This window comes from Mustela nivalis, assembly GCF_964662115.1.
Source record: "Mustela nivalis genome assembly, chromosome: 2".
In the NCBI taxonomy this organism is placed as follows: domain Eukaryota; kingdom Metazoa; phylum Chordata; class Mammalia; order Carnivora; family Mustelidae; genus Mustela; species Mustela nivalis.
The window spans coordinates 15,217,458-15,240,209 of record NC_139021.1 but is presented as its reverse complement, the minus strand read 5'-3'; the positions used below and the strand labels follow the sequence as shown (position 1 = coordinate 15,240,209).

At 40.2% G+C, this 22,752-nt stretch overlaps 1 protein-coding gene across 1 annotated transcript in view; it reads left to right on the top strand.

Annotated features, from left to right (window-relative positions):
• NSMCE2 (NSE2 (MMS21) homolog, SMC5-SMC6 complex SUMO ligase) overlaps positions 1-22,752 on the top strand; it is a 214,032-nt gene that overhangs the window by 24,890 nt on the left and 166,390 nt on the right. Inside the window, 1 exon segment of the mRNA XM_082719719.1 lies at positions 11,894-12,000. Coding sequence (XP_082575845.1) covers positions 11,894-12,000 — 107 coding nt within the window.

Below are 22,752 nucleotides of genomic sequence, written 5' to 3'. Positions count from 1 at the left end.
GGGGTCTGAAGTGACTTCAGGGTTTGGGTTTTGCCTGTTGTTCAGTTCACTTTGGCTGCGGAGACTGGGTGCCTGTATGTGGGATGTGATTGATTGGAACCTCCCATTTTATAAATAGTACCATAGTGTTACAGAACCAGTTCCTTACTCATTGAATATTAATAGTTCTTTATCTCTTAACTTCCTAGTTCATTGTAAGTGTCATCCAGAAACAGATACTAGTGGGTGATGATTACCATTACAGAAGTAGTTTACTTTCCCCAACAGAGTTCTCTGAACTGTTTCTAGTAGATTTAAGTGTTTATGGATCATTATTTCTTTGTCAGAGAGGAAAGAGATGTTTTGAAGAAGACAAGGAAAACAGTTTTGGGAGTCACTACTGATTTAAGTCAGTTAAGGTTATGAAATTAAAACATCTTAGAAATGATAAGATACGTAATGAAAAAAGAATTATAAGTTCTCAAGAACACATGCTGTTTGTAGGTGCAAAAATAAGGAAATATGCTGTGTCAGATGGAATAGTTATTACAATGGTTTTGGTAAGTTATGGTAGATTTATTTTCGGGGGCTGTCAGTGATTTAAGTTTTAACAGATTGATTTGCCATAGTTTTTGTGAAATCAAATTTATTTATTTTTATTTGAGTATAGTTGACACTGTTAATTAGTCTCAGATGTAGAGCAAAGTAACTTGACACATTTTACATTACACCATGTTCACTGCAAATCAAGTTTATTTTACTTTTCCGAAAATAACAAAACATAGAAATTATCCTCTGACAGGAATGGGATATACAGTTGTTCTCTCCTGTTGTGATTGTGCCTCTTACTCTTTCCTTAAAGAAATGTTTCTCAGAACAAACTACTTTAGACTAACATTTGGGAAATAAGTAACAGAGATTACAGTTCCTGTCATCATAGGTCTTATAATTTAATGAACTTCTTACCAGATTCCCAAGCTTATTTTTATAATATTTTATTTTAAAGTAGGCTCCATGAGCCCAGGGGCAGGGCTCAAACTCACGACCCTGAGATCAAGACCTGAGCTGAACTCAAGAGTTGGACGCTTAACTGACTGAGCACCCAGGCGCCTCTCTCAAACTTAGTTGTATATTTTTTGAGGACTTAATTTCTGTTTAATTAAAGTCTTTCATTAACTTTCTATTTTAAAGTAGGCTGACCCCATTTGGAATTTTTTCCTGGTATAAATTTATTCAAAATGAGTACAGAGATAGGCTGGTCTAAGGCAGTTGCTGTTTGTATGCAAGCGAAAGATCATTAACCTTTTTTTTAGTAGCAATCTCATTTATGATTGATTACCCTAGTTCCTCTTCATCTCCTGTTCCCCTTTTTTAATTGTGGTGACTTCCCTGGTACAGTAGGGATACTTTTTAGTCTAATGCGAATAGATCTTATGAAGGCATTTGGCAAAGTCTTAGGACATGGAGAAATGGGTTATGCCCAGAGTGTGATAATTATTGAGATATTTAGGAGAATGGACTCTGTTATTTAATAGACCCCAATTTGAATGTTCCCTCTACAGCTTATTGGCTTTATAACCTTGGTTCAGGATATTTAGCCTCTCTGAGTCCTTTTTTTTGTTCCATCAAATGGGGATAATGATGGTGTCTTTTTCACAGAGTTATAAGGATTGAATGAAATGATGTGTATAAATTTCTTAGCATAGTGTCTGGCACATAGTGCTTCGTAAATGTTATTTAATTTCTTGAAAGAAAACTAGTAATCAACACATGATCGCAACGGTACACATGTAATTATAGTGTTGTCATAGCCTTCTCTGGTTAACCCATGACTGTAATTGTTTGTAATTTCTGGAGTCCATCTGTAAAAGGGACACCAGCAAATGAACCACATTTAGATGAAGGCAGGTCAGCTACACTGAATGAACTTGATGATCGTTCTTTATCCTGGAGAAACAAAGACTCACAGGTAGGAAATATTTAAATAAGAGCCACCTTCAGATCTTTGAAAAACTGTGGTCTGGGAGAGTTGCTTGTTTCTGTGTGGCTCACTAAGTAGCTCTTCTGCAGCTCTGCTGTTGAGGGCCAGGGGCAAGTCCCACTTCTGATATTGGGGCATGACTTCGGTGGAATCACTTAACGTCTCTGAGCCTCAGTTTCCTCAACCATATAAAATGGAGAGTAAAATCACTATATGGAGGTTATGAGGTGTAGATAAGTTAATGTGCGTGAGAGAGCAGTTCAGATTTATTGTTGTCATTGCCTAGAATTATTCCAGGGTGGTGATGAATCAGCTCTCTCTTTGGAAGGGCTCTAATAATTAGAGCTGTTTGGCAGAGAATGAGCTTTCCCACCATACCAAGAGCCAAACAAAGGCAAGATAGTCATATCTGGTCTTTTTAGACATTTTTACATGGAGTGGAAATTTGTATGAGCTGTTTGAGAAAAGGCGTAGGGTTTACCTTGTGCGCTACTCTGTCTAGGTCACCCAGCAGAGTGCCAGGCATATGGTCTGTGCTTGGTAAACATTTATTCAGTGAGTGAATGGAAGTTCCCCTCTAACCAACCATATTGTATTCTTTGTTTAGCATCTCTCCTTTCGTGTTTTAGTATGTTCATATTTTCCCTGATATATTTGTTTGCCTTAATTTCTGTTGTCCTTTTTAAAAGAGGGTGCCTTGGCTGCCTGGGTGACTCAGTTGGTTAAGTGACTGCCTTTGGCTCAGGTCATGATCCCGGAGTCCCGGGATTGAGTCCCACATCGGGCTCCTAGTCTGTGTCCCCACCAAGCTGCTTCTCCCTTTGACCTTCTCTCTTCTCATGCCTCTTTCTCTCTCAAATAAATAAATAAAATCTCTAAAGAAAATAAAAGAGGGTACCTTGTACATGGAATATTTCCATGGAATGAGAACCTCATTACAATGGTTGCTTCTGGGGGGGAGTTTGGGGATTGGAGACACCTCATTATTATACTATTTGAGTTTTTCAGCTGTGTACTTAATTCTCAACCCCATGCTTTATTTATTTGTTTGTTTGTTTATGTATTTTTGAGAGGGGGTGTGGCAGGGGGAGAATCAGACTCCCCGCCAAACAGGGAGCCTGAGGCTGGATTCGATCCGAGAACCCTGGGATCATGACCTGAGCCGAAGGCCAACACTCAACTACTGAGCCACCCCGGCGGCTCCGTGGGTATGTTTTAAAATGGTAGCTACCCATTGCCTGGGATTCCTAGTGCTTTTGACGCCTAGTGGAGAATAGATTTTATCCAGAGACCATGTCTATGATTTTATGAACCTAATCTTTAATAGAATTTATTTCAAACACTGTTTTACCTTTACCATGGTGATTTATGGAATATTAACTATAATGTTCAAAGGAAATACCTATCTATGTAATGAACGCTGGTCTCCATTACTCTGAGGTAGAACTGTGTAAGTTGATTTTACTTTCTCTCTATCTCTCTCACAAGAAGGTAATATTTAGAAGAATTCCTTTATCTAGAGAACTGATCATTTATTACCCTGTGACTTTTGCATGAATGGATTATTTATTTGTGTGGAGTAGTTCAGACCCTTATAGCATGTGCCTTCCATGCTAACTTTAAAGTTAGACCTGAGGTCAATTCTTAACGTCACCATGTATTGACTGTGTGACCTGGGGCAAATGATTTAACCTCTAGGAGTATCAGTTTCCTTATTGAATTACTTGTAATAACACCTAATTCACATTGTTGTAACAAAGGATAGAATGAGTAGTGTGTTCAAAGTGCTGGGCACGTTGTCAGTACTCAGTGAAGATTTGTTCTTTTTTTTTTTTAATCTGTATCTTTCTCCCCTTTGTTTCTCCCTGTGTTTTTGTTTGAGAATTTAAACTCAAAATCAGCCTCTTTGGAGAAGCGGGGAGAGCATTTGTTCAGCCTCTCCTGCAGTCTGGTAAACATCTGGGGTACAGCTACTCATCTTTCAAGATAGAGGACACATTTATCCCCTCACCTGTTAGACCTTTCCTACCTTCTGAGGGCGGGAGTAGCTGCTCCTTGCTTGATGGCATTTTTTTCCCTCCACCAGGCATGTAGTAAGTACTTAAGCATGTCCTAGGTGAATGGGTTTCTGGACATGAGTTGGTGGGGGGAAGTTTCCAGAGCTTCTCATTGAGCCTTGCAGTTTTATGAGCTCGAGTTAGTGCTTTGGTCTCAAGTTAGAAAAAACAGCTGAGAGAGTTATTAAAGAGGTGACCCTCACTTGATACCTTTTGGTTCTAAGGGTAAAAATGCTTCCAGCATTTAGGCTAATTACATTTGCAGAATAGTTTTTTGTGGGCAGGTGCTGTGCTGATTTTGTGTTTTCTCATTTAGTACTTGTCTTGGCTTTATGAGTTAAATACTGTTACTGTACCCATTCCACAGAAGAGGAAACTCTAATACAGTGACTGACCAAAGACTACATAGCTAGCGAGTAGTAGAGCCTAGATGTGAATATAATCTGACTCCGGAGCTGGCTTTTTGAGTTCCTGTATTATACAACTTTCCTCTTCTGTATAATTGACAAGAAAGTTATATAGATGAGTAAAGAGGATTATAAAGGTCACTATTTCTTGAAGATTTCTCCCATTTCGCTGCATTTATAGTTGTGTAGCGGTTTGTACCATACCCTGTTCTACTCTTCACTATTATTTCTGGTGGGAGGCAGTTACAGAATGTGGATTTGGTTTTTACTTTTCCTCCACACTACTATCTGTGGGGAGGAATAATTATGGCTAAAGTACAGTGTAGTGAGAAGTAATAAGTTTCTATTAAATATTGCTCAAGCAGTGAGTAAGTCATTAAATTTGACTCCTGATGAATATATAATGATTGCTTAATACTAGGCTGCCAGGAAAAACACACACACACCCACTCACGGAGGTAAGTGTGTATGTAGGTATATGTTGCTAGGGATAGTTGGAGCTGTATTTTAAGAGAGGAAGGGGTTTCTTTGTTCTGTTTTTTTGTTTTTTGGATTTTTTTTTTTGTAGAGGGAGGGGAAGATGATTTCGACTGTCATTTGTTTGAGTTCATCCTGAAAGATGAAATTTCTTGTTTACAAAATATAGAAGAATCTCAGAAGAGATTAGGAAGAGATTTCTCAGTTTCAGGAAGTAAAAATCTCTCTATTCCACATCCCATCTGTTCTAGAAAATTTAAAATCCAATCAGGCGATTTTCTGATGAGTTTTCTTCCCTGCTCCTTGCCAAAATGGACATATGTACTTTATGGCCTGGATATTTATCAGATCCTTCTGGATGTGTGATTCATGTTGAATTGGAGTCAGCAACCCAGAACACTAAATGACTGCTTTGTCTTAGTCCAGCATGTTATTGATCAAATGTGTGGAGTTGAGTTTAATCAACTATATGTAATTGATATTGCTCTTCTTCAGACATGCCTGTATATGACTTTGTAGAATAAAGAACACCAGATTCTGCAATATTTATTTGTTTAGGACAAAAATTCAGGAAACAGCTTGGCCAGGGACAAAACTATGTAATTGAATCAGGAACAAAATTGGAAGGGATTAAGTGGATGAAATTTATCCAAAGGGCGTGCCCCCCTAACACACACACATTCACATGTGTCCTCCTTGTAAAGGTAGAGAAGTTTAATGGACCTATAAGACATGAAGCATTTGGTCCTATTCTGGAGATTAGGGAGGGTTCTGGAACAGGATCTGTGGCTGAGATCATAGAGAACAGCAGAGCAAAGCAAAACGACATCTGGTAGTGTGGAGAGGTGGTACCGAGATGTGTATGGACATGCTAGGGGAAAGATCAGGGAAAATGTCCTCTGTTTCATGTCGGTTTCACTGAAGGCAGTTCTACTTAGGACCTGAGGGGTTGCTAAGAGAACTTGCTTGGCTGTAGGTACTACATGTGCTTGGCCCTGTTTCAGCTGTATTTCCCAAACCCCAGAACTGGGCCTTAGGGAAGAGACTTTATTTCTCTCTAGTGCCTATGCCTTAGGCTGCAGCTCTAGGCAGCCATGGCTAGGGAGGAGCCTCATTTAGAATAGTTGGTTTACAGGCTGCATCTTTTGGCTGCATCCCTCCCTTCTTGCCAAACTGGTCACTGGTCTGAAACAAGAGCTTGATAGGTCTACTGACCATGCCCACTTGGACATGGAGAAGCCAAGATAAAGAATCTTCTGCTCCCTCATTTTTAACCATTGGCCTAAAATGGCATTGTATTGAGCAAATAAGATGTAAAGAGACCCTAGACAGTCTTGGAACTCAACCTGAATGACGAACTCTCAGGAGTCCATGCTGTGCTGCTTACGAATCACCATGTTGCTGCAGGCGTATTACCTGTATCTTTTGGTTATAAATGGAGGACTGGGCATTTGTCTCACACAAGTCTACAGATAAAAGTAGCTAGTTTGTCATCTCCCTTCCATTCCCCCCCGCCTCCAAACCCTCTTTGTTGACCTCATTTTGGCCCCGGTCTTTCATATTTGAGACACTGACATTGATTGCTACTATTTTGCTTCTATAACTTGTTCCTGCCATCACCTTTCTCTCATTGAAGCCTCATGAATTTTGTTTTAAGTTGAAGTGATTGCAACACGAAATCACCCATTTCAGCTTAGTGTTGTACAGATCATGTAACTTTAATGCCTTTTTCAACACTTCAAACAGGGAATAGTAATAGTTAGAACATTGCTGTTAGTGCATTTTGACATTGAGTAACAGATGACGTGTCTAATGACTAGCGTGGCTGCTTAGATTGCATAATTATAGGTTTGTTTGACTTTAGGAAAACCATATGCAGGCCAATTGCATCCATTCAGACACTCCGTATATTCTATAAATGTCAGAGCACTTCAGTCTAAAAAGAAGTCGTCTTTCAGTGACTGTCATTCTACCAAGGTTTGCCACTGAATGGGAAAAAGAAAAGTGAAACAGAAACCATCTTTTAAAAATGGGTTTCATTCTATGGCCCTGTCTGTTCTAAGTAACATTTGTATAAAATGTTCGGGTACCATTAACAGTCCACAGTGTTCAGGATGGTGCTGACCAGGATCCCTTAGCACAGACATGCAGATTTGAAGGACAGTCCTGCTACTGGTGTACTTACAGAAAATTATAATTTTATACTGTAAATCAGAGATTATCTGTGCCCTGTGGACTTGATTTGCTGGGGCCTGGGTGGGGGATATATTGAAGCAAGTTTTTGTGCTAACTTCTTGGAACAGTTTCCAAATTAATGCACCAGATGGGTTACACAGGCCTCACAGACTCCCTGAGCTCTCCGTGAGACTTCCCTGTGTAGTTACTGGCTTACAAAGGAATGTTCAAGTATATCGCTTAGGTTCATTTGAGTAATACAGGCGCAGGTTGATTATAATAAATGCTCATTGAATGGCACATCGAAGAAATGGGAATATTCCTAGATTGCCCAGACCCCATTTGGCCGGGGGAAGGCAGTCAGAGGCATAGATTGTAGGAATGGTTTTGAAACTGCTCCACTCAGAAGTATCTCTGCAGGGCGCCTGGGTGGCTCAGTAGGTTAAGTGGCTGCCTTCAGCTCAGGTCATGATCCTGGCGTTGTGGGATCAAGCCCTACATCAGGCTTCCTGATCAGCGGAGAGCCTGCTTCTCCCTCTCCCTCTGCCTGCTGCTCTGCCTACTGTGATCTCTCTCTCTGTGTCAAATAAACAAATAAAATCTTTAAAAGGAAAGAAGTATCTCTGCAACAGGAAGACTTCCCCTTGAACGTGTCTCTGCTGCTGCTTCCACTTCTGTGGCTGCGGCACCTGGGGCCCTCGGCCTCATGCAGGTCGGATTTCCTAGCAGCGAGAGTCGCTTTCCTTCTCCTGGCATTGGTGGGTGGTGACTTGGTTGCCTTTACAGCCCCTTCCGCTGGCCTTGCTGATGTGAAAAGTCGCTCTCTTCACCACCATGAAAATTTAGTAGTCTTCTAAAAGGGAAGAATCATTTTCTTTTTCTTAACAGTTTCATCTTTATTAGGAATTTGGAAGAGCTTTTATGGGACCATTTGAGTGACAGTCCGTAGTGTCCCACTTGGAATGGATCACCAAGGGGCTGAGATGATAAGGTTGGGGGCCTTGTTCCCTGTTGTTCCCTGGAAATTCATGGAGGAGTTGAAGGTGCTTGTCCTTCTCCTCATGGTTACGCATCTGTTAACACAGGCGGGCAGGTGTGCAAACTTGGCCGCTAGAAAGCCTGAGTTGGCAGCCTTGCTGCGCTGCTCATTACTCTGGTGCTGAGCGGGTCCCTTCAGCGGCTCAGTGTCTCACCTTCTCGTCGGTAAAGTGCAGATAAAGGAGTTGCTGTGAGGTTTACTGTAAATGGTGTGTTCAGTTTAATCTTGGCGCATAATATAGTGCTTACTAATTATTAGCTACAGCTATGATTATGTATTTTTTTTCTTGTCGTTACTGCTTTCCATGCTTTATCAGCTGCACTGATCTATAATGCCAGGCTTTTCTGGTACCGTAGTGAAAATACAATGGGCAAATGTGTTTATATCCTATGTCTTCATTACACTTTAATTCAATAGATATCTGAGGCTGGACAGTTTATAGTTTGATGAAAGTTTGATTTTCAAATTTATTAAATAATGCCATGTGAGACCATTGAAGGGGAAGAGATGCTGTAGTTCTTCACTAGCTCCCAAGAATACCAAAGCATCCTTCTCACTCTCAAATGGGTTCAAATCTCTTTGGAGAAATGAGACAAAGGCACATAAGAAGACAAGATTATTTGTGGCTCAAAGTTTCAAAGTATCAAGTATAGTTGTTAAGATAGATTAAGGAAAGGAGGAGATCTTTCTAGGCTGGCATGGTTTAAAAGCAGGTGGGGCTTGAGCTCCCCGCCCGCACCCTTGAAGGATGTATAGGATTTAGTTTGGTGTCGATTTTTAGGAAGTCTTTCCTGTAAGAGTGGGGGAATTTTGGTAGTGGGATTATTATAAGGGCAGTAAAGGAGCAAGGAAACTTTGACTGGTCAGTCCCTACACACCCGCCCCACCATCCCTTCACTTTTTAGTCAACAGCCAACTCCCTGTGTCTGTGTTCATTCCAAGTTCCTCTTGAATCCTTCCGGGATTGATTTGGCCTGTTTGCCTTTCTTCCTGCAACACCATGCTCTTTCCTCACCTCAGTTGTTAATAGGGCAGGACACAGATTCCCTATGCCTTCCGCAGCCCGGTGTTCCTGAAACATGAGTAGAAATCACGGTTTTAAGAGAGATTCTTATCACAATAGGAAAATAAAGGTTAACAAGAAGAACAGCAAGAATCACCAAAAGAATCTTAAAATGTAAGGTTGCTACTCGACAGGGATGTTCTCATGACCTTTCTTCCAGATTTCTTTTGCTGTAGGACTCCTAGTTCTTAGGTCTCTGGTCTCCAGCGCTCTTCTGCAGTGGACCGAGACACTGACTTTAGCCAAAGTGATCTGAGCTGGCTCACATCCAGGTGGGGTGTGTGGGTCTCAGTTCTTCTCAGGACTAGCTTCCTGATCTTTTCTGGTGTTTTCCATCTTGCCTCTGGCTGAACTATTCATCACTTAGGTCCTTCAGCATGTCCCAGCATTCTTGGGTCCTGGAGCCTTTGCTGAGGCTACAGGGAACCACACATGGCTTCCAGAGATTCTTGCCTTAGGCTTCATGCCATCAAACCTGGCCCAGCCATCATTCGTTTTCTTCTTTGCAGGCAGGGTCTCCTTGGCCTTGTGATTTGAAATTGCCATGTGGTTCAAGTCTTGCTAGCATCCTTGGGACTTTGATAATGAGAACCATGATCCCATTTGTTTTATTTTGCCAACTCTTTCATAGCATTTTTAATTTCAAAAGCACATTTTTATGTGCTTTCAAAAATAAACTCATTTAATTCCAGAGAGAGATTGCCAACATTATATCAATTTCCATAGATTAACCAAATACAGTAAAATGCCTGCCTTTGTATAAGTCATAAACCATCAGGATATAAATTGCTTAAAATTCTCTTTCTGGTCACCAAGTAATTAATGTGATTTTTAACAAATGGTTGCTGTATACATAGCAGATACATGTTGGTATCAGCAACACCTGAACAGTTTGTCTCCCTTTTTAACATTTGGACATTTTCACAACACTGACAGTTTTATTTGTAATATGACTTGAGTCCTTGCTCATGCACGATTTTGTTAAAAATGTTGTATTTAATTTTGGGAATGCAAATACAAATTTTTCTTATGTAAATACTGCTCCCTTCCCCCTCCTCAAAACCAAAAAACCTTATATCAGGATGTATATACAGTCTCTGAAGTCTGGGTAATATAAAGCAAGAGACATTGTACCAGAAGCAAGTTAATCCAGGAGATATTTTCTGAAATGTGTTTATAATTGACTATCGTAAAATTGAAGCATAATTTTAAAGTCTAGGAAAATCACTTTCAAAAGCCAAATGTAAATGCATTTTATATTATTTCTTGACTTTGGGATATGTCCTATTGTTCTACAGAGTAGACAAGAAATCTTGACATTTGTCTGAGCTAGGGTATTTGAATGGAGAATCTTTGAGTGTGTGCATTTCCAAATGTGACTAAGTCAGCTTTACCTTCTTTTCATTCACCTTTTTTAATATTAAAATTTGTATATTTCGTGTTCTTAATCTTCGCCTGATCTATTAAATTGCGTGTTTAGAGCTTGAAAAAAAGTTTAAAAGCACTTAAGAACATTTCTTCACTTTTCCAATCTGCTAACCACTCTGTATAGTCTCCTGTTATGCAGGGTATTTTAATTTTTTAAACATAGTAAGCATAATTGTTTCATACTCTAACTGATAGATAATTCCAATATCTGAAACATTTGTAGATCTGTTTCTGCCGATTCTTACTCTTGGTGTCGTGTTTTCTTGTGTTTTTTAAGGTTTGTAAGGTTTTTCTGTTGATTTTGTTCTATTTTTCCCCTCCTGTAATCTGCTCATTCTCCTGCATAATTATTTGTACGGATCAGTAGAGGCCTAGGATAAAAAATGTCTTTTTCAGAGGGGAGTACCTGGAGGTACTCAGTGTGAGACCACCTCACATAGATCAGAGCTTGGGTTCCCCGGACCACTCAGATGAGGGGAACCAGGTGCAAATCCAGGAGAGCTGGCTTGTGGCCACAGGTTCTCAGAAACAGGTTTGTTTTCTTTCTCTCTTACCTCTTTTCTGCTCAGTGGCCAAGACCAGCCCTGCTGCAGCCTGGAGGACCAAGGGTGGCATTACTTTGGTTTCTCTGTATTTTGAGGAGTAAAGACCCAGTTGATATGGGGGAGGGTATGTGACTGTGTTGTTCTGTGCTCTGCCTTGCTTTTCTTATTTTCTCTTGATGTTGCCCTGGTTGTTTCTGTCTGGTAACTTTATTTTAAGGAGTTTTCTTCCTTCCTTCTTTCCTTCCTTGCTTCCTTCCTTCCTTCCCCCCTTCCTTCCTTTATATTAACTGAGCATTTTTCTGGTTTTCAGTAGAATTGGTCCATGTAACCTAATGTACTGGAAATGGAAATCCTTCTTATTTGATCTTTAATAATCCTGTGGGTGCATGTGTACCTCGTGCTGCTGGGCTGATTTAACTGAAAAGGAAAAACTGAAAAGGAAACAGAGGTCTAGAGAAATGTAGTGGTTGATTTATGATCACACAACTAAATGGCACAGCTTCAAACTCCCAAGTCTTAAGTCTACTTTCTTTTTCCACCCCAGCCTTTGAGCTTGCTTCTACTGGGTGTGTTCTCAGAATTTTGAATGAAGCAGGCCTATGTTAAGGAGGTCTTTAAAAAATATGCAATACCTTTTACAGAACTGTTTAGATCATTGACTAGTAAGGGTTATATGGAAGCGACTTTTTCCAGAGATGGCATTTTAAATGTGCAATAGTAATTTGCTTTCTTTCTCTTACAGCTGAAGTGAGTAGTGAATACAGTATGGACAAGGCAATGGTCGAATTGGCCATGATGGATCGGGAACTAAGCCATTACGTAAAGGCTGTTCAGTCTGCAATAAGTCATGTAAGTTTATACCACTCACCTGGTAATATTTGGTTACAGCTCAGTGACCTGGAAACAGAAACATATCATCAAAATTCTTTTCTAACCTTTAATATTTCCTTATCATTACTATAGCAGTCATTAATTTCTTCTTAATCAAGAAGTTTATAGAAAAGGAATCTAAAGTAGTTTCCCAGCTCGGCCACCTAGGTTTATTTAGAGTGTTACATCTATTTTAGATTTTCTTGCCCTTTTTTGGGGGAGGGGGAGTTCTTGAAATCTTTAGTGGAAGCCCCCTTCGAATAGGAGTAGAATTTTTATGAAATGCTAAAAAGGTGCATAGAACATGTTTTTATTGTTATGTTTACTGCAGCATACACTTTAGACCAGGCTGAGTTACTCATTCTCCAGCTTTAACTAATATGCAGCTATTGCAAAATTCATAGGCTCAGATAATATGGGAGAGTTTTAGAGCAAGTTTAAAAATAAAGAAGGCTGACATTTTAGTTTTTCCAGAAGCCACACTTATTTTTGTTGACTCCAGCTGTCACAAAAACAACACATAAGGCAGTTAAGGTGGGAACATAGCGACATCCTTTTCAGCAGTACCGGGTTGAGTAAGAAATGAGCAATATGATTGCAGTAATATTTCTGAGAAGTCCTTTGTCCTCTGAGCAGTGGAAACTCCCCTTTGAACTGATTTCAAATACCTGTGTAATAGGGTGTCTTGTACTTCTGATTTCTTTATTTGCCTTTTGTTACTTCTACCTATGGGAAAAATGCCAAAAATCAAATACTTTAGAAGATTGGCTACTATTCAGTGGAAGATAAACTTTTAAGAATGTTTTATTACTTAAGCTTTACTTAAATGGGCATTACATAATTATATGTTTATTGTTTTATGAAGCTCTGTGTTTTCTAAAAATATTTTTTGTTTTTTTTTCTTTTTTAATGGCTAATAGTTATTAAGTATAGTATTTGTGAGTTAAGCATATCTGCTAATATCCAAGAAGTATAAACTCATTCAGCTTGTAAAAGTCTGATTTTTTTTTTTACCACTGTGGCTGTTAGTCCTTGGACTGTGAATATTCCTTCCACAGGAAACTACGAAAGTGGATAACAAAAAGCACTTCGACCAGAGGTTTTCAGCTCCCGCTGACCCTCAGAACCATCCTGTCCCTATTCTAATGAGATTCTGATTTCATTTCTGGAGCAGGATTGGGTCACCGACGTTTTTTTAAAAAACTCATTCTAATATGTGTCCATGGTTAGAGACCAATGACTTAAAAGAACAAGGCTGACTTTATAGAACAAAGTCTGTTTGCCACCAAGATCAGAGTTGGGCCTCTTGCTTAGATCAGTCCAGCTTTGACCCTTACTTAACATTCTATGGAGGTTATTTGATAGGCCTTTCTATCTTTAACTTTGATGTTGTGCAATGTGATAGCATAGTGTACATAATAGATAAGAAATCAGATTTTGGAAGTTAAAGAACTCAATATGAATTTTTTTTCTCTCTTAAACTCTAGGATTCACAGATGTAGGGACATAGTGGGGATATGACTTTATTTTGAGGGAAATATTTTGCCCTTTTCATTGACTATGCTCTCTACGTGCATAGAAGTCACAGATGTTTCTATCTTACTGCTTACTTTGGGGAGGAGTGAAGAATGAACAGCAGCTTGAGAAGGGCCAGAGTGGTACAGTTCCTTAGGAATAGCGATGGCCTAGAGATCAGAAACTCTTCCACTCTTGGTTCTTCCATTTCCTACGTTATGATCCTGGGTCAAGAAACTTCACCTTTAGGAACCTCATGTTCTTCATCTACAAAATTCTTGGCCTGCCTATTTCAGAAGATTATTGTATGAATCAGATTAGATACTATGTATCAAACCTTTGACCTTCCTAAAATTTGATGGAGACATTAGATACTGGGTTTTTGCAAATTCAGACTTCCAAAGATATTCCTTAAAAAAGGTGGAACAAGATCTTTCTGAAAGGCAAGTAGTACTCCCATTACTTCAACATTGGCCAAAATTCTGACCCATCTTGTAATTTCTGTTGGTAAATTTTCATGTAGTCACAGAAATGGAAAAAAAGTTTTTTAATCATCACGGAGCATTAGAGTGTATTGTTTAAATAGAAGTCTCTCTCCTGCTTCACCTTCACAAGATTCTGAAGGTCAGACCTTCAGAAAAGGCTCTGAAAAGGCTTTAGAAGTTTCCTTGGGAACCTTAGAGATGTGGATCCGTTTACCAGCAATCTCTGGGAAGTCCCTTTGGCATCCAACAGAAGCTCTCAGATTGCCTGTCTTTGTCCTCTGAGAAAATAGAGCTACTGCAGTCTATAATGCCTGAAGATTTTATTTAGAATCGGTATTTCTTTCAGTGCTCTGCAACTTAAAAAAAAAAAAAAAAAAAGTTAAGACTTTGTTCAAGCTAGTTGATAGAGGGAATATTACACAGTGATCCCTAACAACCCCCCCCCCCCAAATCACAGTCTCTAAGTCATTTATTAAAACATTCAGGATACATGGGTGTATACCTGTCACAGGTCTTTAGAATGTTCATGTCAAACCACAGAGAGATGTGTCTGAACTCTTTGGAGACTTTCATTCATGAAGCACACACATGATGAAAGTGCTTTGACACCCTGTGGTACAGTTACTTATTTTCTCACTGGGACTGCCAGGGAAAAACTTGTCTCAGTTTCATGTTGAGAACAGTGATGTTCTGAACATTACGCCTGATGACCTAATGTTTTTTCCCCCCGGTTTCTAAGCTCTTATTATTTGAGTGTATTGAAGGGGTACCGTTGTTCTCATTGTTCTCAAAAGGGGGCTTCTTGTTTTCAAACATTCACTGAATAAATATTTACCAAATACCTATGTGCCAGGTACTTCCGGGTGCAAGAACTAGGTCAGTCACCAAAGCCCACATGACCACCAACTTCAGGATGTCTAGAGAGAGAGACAGACGTTTAACAAAGAGCCATACAGATCTTATTTAATGACTTGTGGTGTGTGCAACAAAAGGAAAATAAAGTATTCAAGGAGACTTAATAACTCAGGGGGCATGGTACTGCTGGGGGTTGGGAAACTCCTTCCTGAGGAAGTGGTATGTAATCCAAGAGGAAAGTCGAAGGAGCCTCGACATGGGGATCATGGTCTATGACTTCTCTGTCTCTGTGACTTCTGCCTGAAATGGAAGCATCTTTTTACTGTGTCAATGTCAGATTTTCAGGCAATTTGGGAAACTAGGCCAGAGAAAGCCTATTTATATATATAGAAAGTTTAAAATATGCAGAGTAATTGAGTAACATACGTAAGGCTGTTCAGTGATTCATTCATTCACAATAGGAGTACCTACTGTGTGCCAGAAACTGAGTAGTAATGCAGGTCACGGCAGTAGTTGATTTAAGGATCATTTTATTACGGGTACTCTGCTTATCAAGCCATTTCACTAGTTGAGCAGGGATTATGCCTCTCAGAGTGAAACCTTGAATTGGTATTGAATGAACATTGGTAATGCTGTGTGTTTCCATACTGTGTATTTTAGTGTTTATGGGATTGTTTAAAATTAAGCCTATAGTCCCATCTTGGGGCTTCAGATGCCAGAGAGTGGATACCAGTTTGGTTCAGGAAATCTTCAAATCCATTTTCAGGTGTGTGTTTCTCCAAATAAGAGATGATAAAGGGTCTAACCACTGTCATGGGGATGGTCCTTGCAGCTAATCACCTTAATTCTGGTGAAAAAGGATGAGCACCATGAAGCTGAATGATAGATGTCCTAACAGGCTCAGATTAGTTCCTCACATTATTAGCAGTCAGGGATACAATATGCATCCTGGGTGCTTTTTGATAAGCAGTTCAGTCCTAGAGCTTAGCAGAAGTAACCTACACTGGGAGATTCATATTATACTTTGGTGTTTATTTTTTTGTCATGCTGCTTAATTGTGTAATTTCAGTTCAACAAACTTTAAATCTTTGCCAGATTTTACCTGTATACTATTCTTTTAGTAGGGACTGCTTCCGTGTGTTAATTTTTTGGAAAATCAGAGTATGTGTATTTTCCTTACTTTCCTCCGATACGACTTTCCTCTGTGCTATGTGTATCTTCTAGATTATGTAAGATTTTTTTTAAAGCATTTAAATTGGATTTCTGCCATATATTTAGTTTTTGTTTTCTTTTTTTTTTCTTTTAAAGATTTATTTATTTATTTGACAGTCAGAGATCACAAGTAGGCAGAGAGGCAGGCAGAGAGAGAGAAAGAGAAGCAGGCTTCCTGACAAGCAGAGAGCCCAATGCGGGGCTCGATCCCAGGACCCTGGGATCATGACCTGAGCCAAAGGCGGAGGCTTTAACCCACTGAGCCACCCAGGCGCCCCTAGTTTTTGTTTTCTTAAGTCAGTGTTTTATAACAGTCCCTACCTGGGGAGGGTGATTATTTTTATTAACCGAATAAGAGCAACTAGGTGCTAAATTGGTCTGCTTGTGTTGTTTCTTACAAATCTGTTCATGGATAGCCCTGTGTACTGTTGTTTTTACTTGATAAGCTAACCTGAACATTTAATCTGCCCTTTCAAACGAATGTGGTGAGAGTTAGAAAAGTAGAAATATACCTCAGGTAAACTGTTGAAACCAACACAATCTTAGGTATAATAAAAGAACAAGGTGGGTCAAAGGTATAGCTTACCTCAGCCTTGTCATTATGCAACTACATGGTTGAGAACGTTTTTTGACATATCACTTCCCTCTGCTTCCTCACCCTTCACCCTTCATCGGTTGGTAAGCTTTGCCTTCTGTAAATCTTATACCTTTTAAGACCCACCACTTGAACATGAAATCATATGAGGTATCTTGCAAGTTGGGAGTTACCATTTTACTTTAACCAGATTTGGGAAGCATTTCTTACTTAGAAAAGGAATGTTTTATAGTATCTGAAGGAAGTTTCAGGCCAGAGGATGTAATTTATTAGATACGATCATCTACTGACTAAACAGAAATGTACTCCACATTGTGAGTCATTGACAAAAGGAGAAGAAGGGGAAGTTAGTTGGGGGGTTAAAAAATTTGGGGACAGAAGATTCCTGAGCATGAGAGAAATTAGATATCAGCAGAATAGCAAGGAGGTGAGAGGTGCTGGTGGAAATAGTGAAAATCTCTTGGAGCTATTTGGGAAAGAACTGAAGAAGACCCTCTTTGCTGCTCCCTGTATGGTGCACTGTCTTGTACCACCTTTCTTGTCAAAAGTTTCCTAATGCTTCATATATGACCCTTTTTGTCTCTAGGAGTGTTGCCCAGGTGTGGGAATTAAGCAAGGGGAAAAAAAAGTTGGCTTTGGGTATTCACTCTTCAGCTACTTGGCCCAGAATGTATCTCTTTCTGTGATTACTGGTAATTACTTTCTGTTCTGGTGCTTTAGAACTCCTTTTGCAGTTATGCCCAAATTAAGGTTGTGTTTGGTACCATTTTGTCTATTCTACAGGTAGGTCTGGATACAGTATTTCACTAATTGAGTTACTTCTGTAGGAAAGAACCTAGATCTAAATCTTGTAGGTCACCAAGTGTTGTCGCTGCTTTTAGGTGAACATTCTGCTTGTGCTATCATGAGACTCATTTTCATGGGTGGTTTATAGAAATCCATCTTAGTGTTTTGTAGGTATTAAGTGTTGGAATTTAATCAGAATTATAAAATGTTTATACTCTACTGGGATTTAATGTGTCTCCAGTGCAGCATTTTCAAAAGTTTCCTCTGTAATACCGATTAATCAGGATGTGAATAAGTATAATAGGAAAAAGGATTTTGTGGTCAAATAAGTTTGGGGAATGCTTGATTGAAAGAATTTCCTTAAAGACTCCAAAGCCTTTAATATGCTTTTATGCATTGTGATTTTCCAAAGGAAGTACATTTACTAATTTCTTAAACTTCTTTAACTAGAAAATCTCTTCGGGGGAAGGACTGGTGCACCACAGAACCCACTTCGGGAACTACTTCTGTCGTCTCCACCTGTTCATGCCTCAGAGGATGGGCCTGCGATTTGCAGCCTTTTCTGTGGCGTCCAGGGAACAGGGGGAGTGCGTCACACTCGCTATCTGAAATTCTGAAATGGGCCTAGGAGATGTTTCTGTGCAGATCAGGAAAGGCCTCCAAAAAGACTGTGCATTATTCCAACAGTGAAAAAGAGGAAGGAAAAGTTTTTTTTACAAATATGCGGTGATTGCCTGGGCTCTCAGAGTCTGTGAAGTAAACAAGACCCCTGTGTGGAGTGTTGATTCAGGAGAGTGGAGGGAAGGAACTGTTCTCGAGGAAAGGAAGAGAAGAGGGTCCAGGACAGGCAGGGGGCACGCAGCAGCAACATGGGCAGTAAAAGCATAGACATTTGAAAGGCCTCGTTCACCAGAGCGCTCCAGACAGACACTGAACGCCTGGGCCTCAGTGGCCCCAGGCAGTCCTGGTAGCTAATTACTTGTGTTCGTTAAATGATGGGAGTGTTCTTTAATACAGCCAACTCCTATTAATTTCTGACACTGAGCCTGGCCCATATATAGCATCAAGCCCTTATTTTAGATCGTCGTTTTAGCTCCTTCCATAACAAATGTTTCACCATAATTGATAAGTGTTAAAATTAGAGTTGGGAGATTGAGGTCGTTCCCAATTACCAAGCGGTGGTGCTAATGGGCAGTGGAAGAGAGGCAGGAAACTAGATTGAATGGGGGACTCGATCACCAGATGTTAAGAAGGTTCACCGTGAAACGAATGCGTGTTCAAAGTGTGGTGTTGAAAGCAGTTGTTTATTTATTTTTTTATTTTTTCTAAAATTTTCTTGTTTTGACAGAGAGAGAGGGATCGCAAGTAGGCAGAAAGGCAGGCAGAGAAGGGGTGGGGAGCAGGCTCCCTGCTGAGCAGAGAGCCTGATGTCGATGCCGATGCTGATGCGATGCAGTGCGACATGGGGCTAGATCCCAGGACCCTGAGATCATGACCTGAGCTGAAGGCAGAGGCGTAATCCACTGAGCCACCCTAGTGCCCCGAAAGCTGTTCTTTATTTACCTCACAATTACTTGTTCAGTTCCTGCCAGTGGCATGCTTGGTCTAGTGAAGATACAAAGCCTCTGGACATGTATCTACAAAACAGCTACGAAATAATAGTATCAGTGAAATCCTCTGACAGAGACAATAGCAATGTACTTAAAATCAGAGTGAGGGTAAAGGGGCTTTTGCTTAAATTCTGGCTTTTCTCCGCTCTAGCCCTGAGCCTCAGTTTCTTCTTAAAGTGGGGATGAGACTGTGGAGGTCTGGTAATGATGGAAAACGAGAGCACCTGGAATAGTTGTGCTAATTTATAACCTGGCCCAGGACATTCAGTAAAGGAGAAGTCCTTTCCTTTGATCAATTTTAAATAGTATCTGAAAGGGAATTTTGAGTTCAAATTCAGAGAGGAGATAAGACAGTAGAACCGCCCCCCCCCCCCCCCCCCCCCCCGGGGAAAGGCCAGAGATTATGTTTCTTTGAAGGCAGGGCCGCTCTCCTTAAAAGGGGTCTCGTGGTGGTAGGGACAGACCGAGGGGAGCTTAGTCCTCATGGTGTGACCAAGAGGTGTTGAGTGGAATTGGGGGGATGGGGTCTTTGTGGAGGCCAGCAAGCAGCATGGCCGTGGCTGGGTGGGTTTGAAGTTCCCTGATCACTAAGTCTGTACAATTTGTAGCAACAAGAAAGAGATTATAAGAGAGGGGAATTCATACTAAAGCCAAGAACCAGACAACTGAGTAAAACTTCAGTAATTCAGGAATAACTTCTGATGTTTCCTTCGATAACCAAATATCACTCAAAGATGTCAGCAAGATAGTTCAATGAATAGCATAATTATATACCTACATGCACAGAGCAGTAGTCCTTGAGCTGCATTTCCGTCTTTAAGTAATTTGTGTTTACTTTACTAGCGGCACCCATTTGAAAACACATCGGGAGAGGAAAATGCCTTGGATTTATTGCTCTGGTGTGTCCTATGCAAGTTGTCAGCTATATTTCAAATGTGTGATCCCCATAAATTCTTGACAATGAGAGAATAGAAGGAGTGTAAGTGGAGAGAATATAAATAAACGGGTTTTGTGTTTTCAAGGCCTGTGTGAGTTTGCAGTTGTATTGGTAAGGAGAAGCTCTTTTGTTCTGAAGTGGAGCCAATGGGTAGTGACCTGTCACTGTGAGGAAACTTTTTATTCTGTTTCTTTCTTTAAGCGTTAAGCTTCTGCTGGTGGCAGCACGATATCTTTCATTCTTTTGTGTCCTGGCCAACCCAGGTTTTTTTTTTTTAAATTAACATATAATGTATTATTTGCTTCAGGGGTACAGGTCTGTGATTCATTAGTCTTAGACAATTCAAGCACTCCCCATAGCACATACCCTCCCCAGTGTCCATGACCCAGACACCCCATCCCTCCCACCCCTTCCGCTCCAGCAACCCTCAGTTTGTTTCCTGAGATCAAGAGTCTCTTGTAGTTTGTCTCGCTCTTTGGTTTCATCTTGTTTCATATTTTCTTCTCTTCCCCTATGATCCTCTATCTTGTTTTTCAAATTCCTCATATCAATGAAATCATATGATAATTGTCTTTCTCTGATTGACTTATTTCATTTAGCATAATACCCTCTAGTTTCATCCACTTCATTGCGAAGAACAAGATTTCTCTTTTTTGATGGCTACCTAATATTCTATTGTGTGTATACCACATCTTCTTTATCCATTTATCTATTGATGGATATCTAGGCTCTTTCCATAGTTTGGTTACTCTGGACACTGCTGCTGTAAACATTGGGGTGCACGTGCCCCTTTGGATCACTACATTTGTATCTTTGGAATAAATTCCCAGTGTTGCAATTGCTGGATCATAGGGTGTCTCTATATTCAGCTTTTCGAGGAACCTTCATACTGTTTTCCAGAGTGGCTGTACCAACTTGCATTCCCATCAGCAGTGGAGGAGGGTTCCCCTTTTTCCGCATCCTCGCCAACACCTATTGTTTTCTGACTTGTTAATTTCAGCCATTCTAACTGGCGTGAGGTGGTATCTCACTGTGGTTTTGATTTGTATTTCCATGATGCCAAGTGATATTGAGCACTTTTTCATGTGTCTGTTGGCCAAACTAGATTTTTAACCCCTGGAGCTTTTTGAATTTCATTTCTTTCTGGGCCTTTTTTTTTTTTTTTTAATTTTAAAAATTTTTTTTATTTATTTGACAGAGATCACAAGTAGGCAGAGAGGCAGGCAGAGAGAGGAGGAAGCAGACCCCCTGGAGGAAGCAGAGAGCCCGATGTGGGGCTTGATCCCAGGGTCCTGGGATCATGACCTGAGCTGAAGGCAGAGGATTTAACCCACTGAGCCACTCAGGCGCCCCTGGGCGTTTTTTTATAAGAAAAATTTTTATGTCACATAATTATAACGTTCTTTATTATCTTTTAAAAAAGATTTTATTTATTTATTTATTTGACAAAGACCACAAGTAGGCAGAGAGGCAGGCAGAGAGAGAGAGAGGAGGATCAGGCTCCCTGCTGAGCAGAGAGCCCGATGAGGGGCTCGATCCTAGGACCCTGGAATCACGACCGGCCAAAGGCAGAGGCTTCAACCCACTGAGCCACCCAGGCGCCCCTACAACATTCTTTAAAACAGTGAAAATCCTTGTGTTCATTTCTCATGGGCTAGAGTAATACAGTCAGTTGTCATGATCAGTTTCTAATTATTCTACTCTGTATTTCATCTTTAAAAAAAAAAAAGATTCATTTATTTATTTTAGATAGAAGGAGGTGGGAGGGGCAGAGGGAGAGAATCTCAAACACACTCCCTGCCGAGTGAGGGGCTTTATGGGGGGCTCGATCCCAGGCCCCTGAAGTCATGACCTGAGCTGAAAAGAATAGGAGGGCGCTTAACTGACTGAGCCACCCGGGCGCCTCTATCCTTTTTATCATCTTAAAGTAATTTTATTATCTTCTGATAGAAAGTGATATTTAGAAAGACTGAGTCACTGTTACTTAAAATTGGACAAATAACCAGAAATAATTTAATATGATGGCATCACACAATTAATTGCCAAACATCCCTGACCTTCCCTTCGCCTGACACGCGGGGTCTCACGTGCTTCTCATTACCTCACCTTCTCATTACCTCAGCTGTCTGTGGTTCTTGGAATGTTACTGTACTGAGGAACAAACCCTCTCTACCCATCACATTACTCTCTGTCACCCTGGGGTTTATTTTAGCCCCTAATATGTAACAGAAGCCAGAAACGTCACATGAAATATAAAATAGGAACTTTAAACAGACTAAATCCTGGGTGTGCTTGGAGTGTCCCTCTCATAAAACCAGAGATTAAATTTGATGAGTACAGTGTGGTTACACCATGTTTTAAAAAGCCCCAGCAGGAGCATCGAATGCAAAGTGTTTTTTTAGAAGAAATTCTTAAGGTATTCCTTAAAGCACCTATAAAAAAACATAGATGAAATTGGGATATGTCCTACCACATTTTCTGTAATACTAATGAAATTGCTCTGCCAGGGTAAGAAATTCAGGTGTTTCGCCTTTGTGGTGTGAAATGGTAAATGGTGTTACAGTGGTAAATTGCTTGGTGTTAATTGGATTGAATGATTGAGATTTCTTCAGCACTTATCTCCTCAATAGCCCTTTGACCTTCAACAGGTTTGCAGCCTGAGCTCAGTATCTGTCCCTTCCTATCTCTGAGTAATTTCTTGATTATACCCTGAGATACTGTATGTGAAAGCACCGG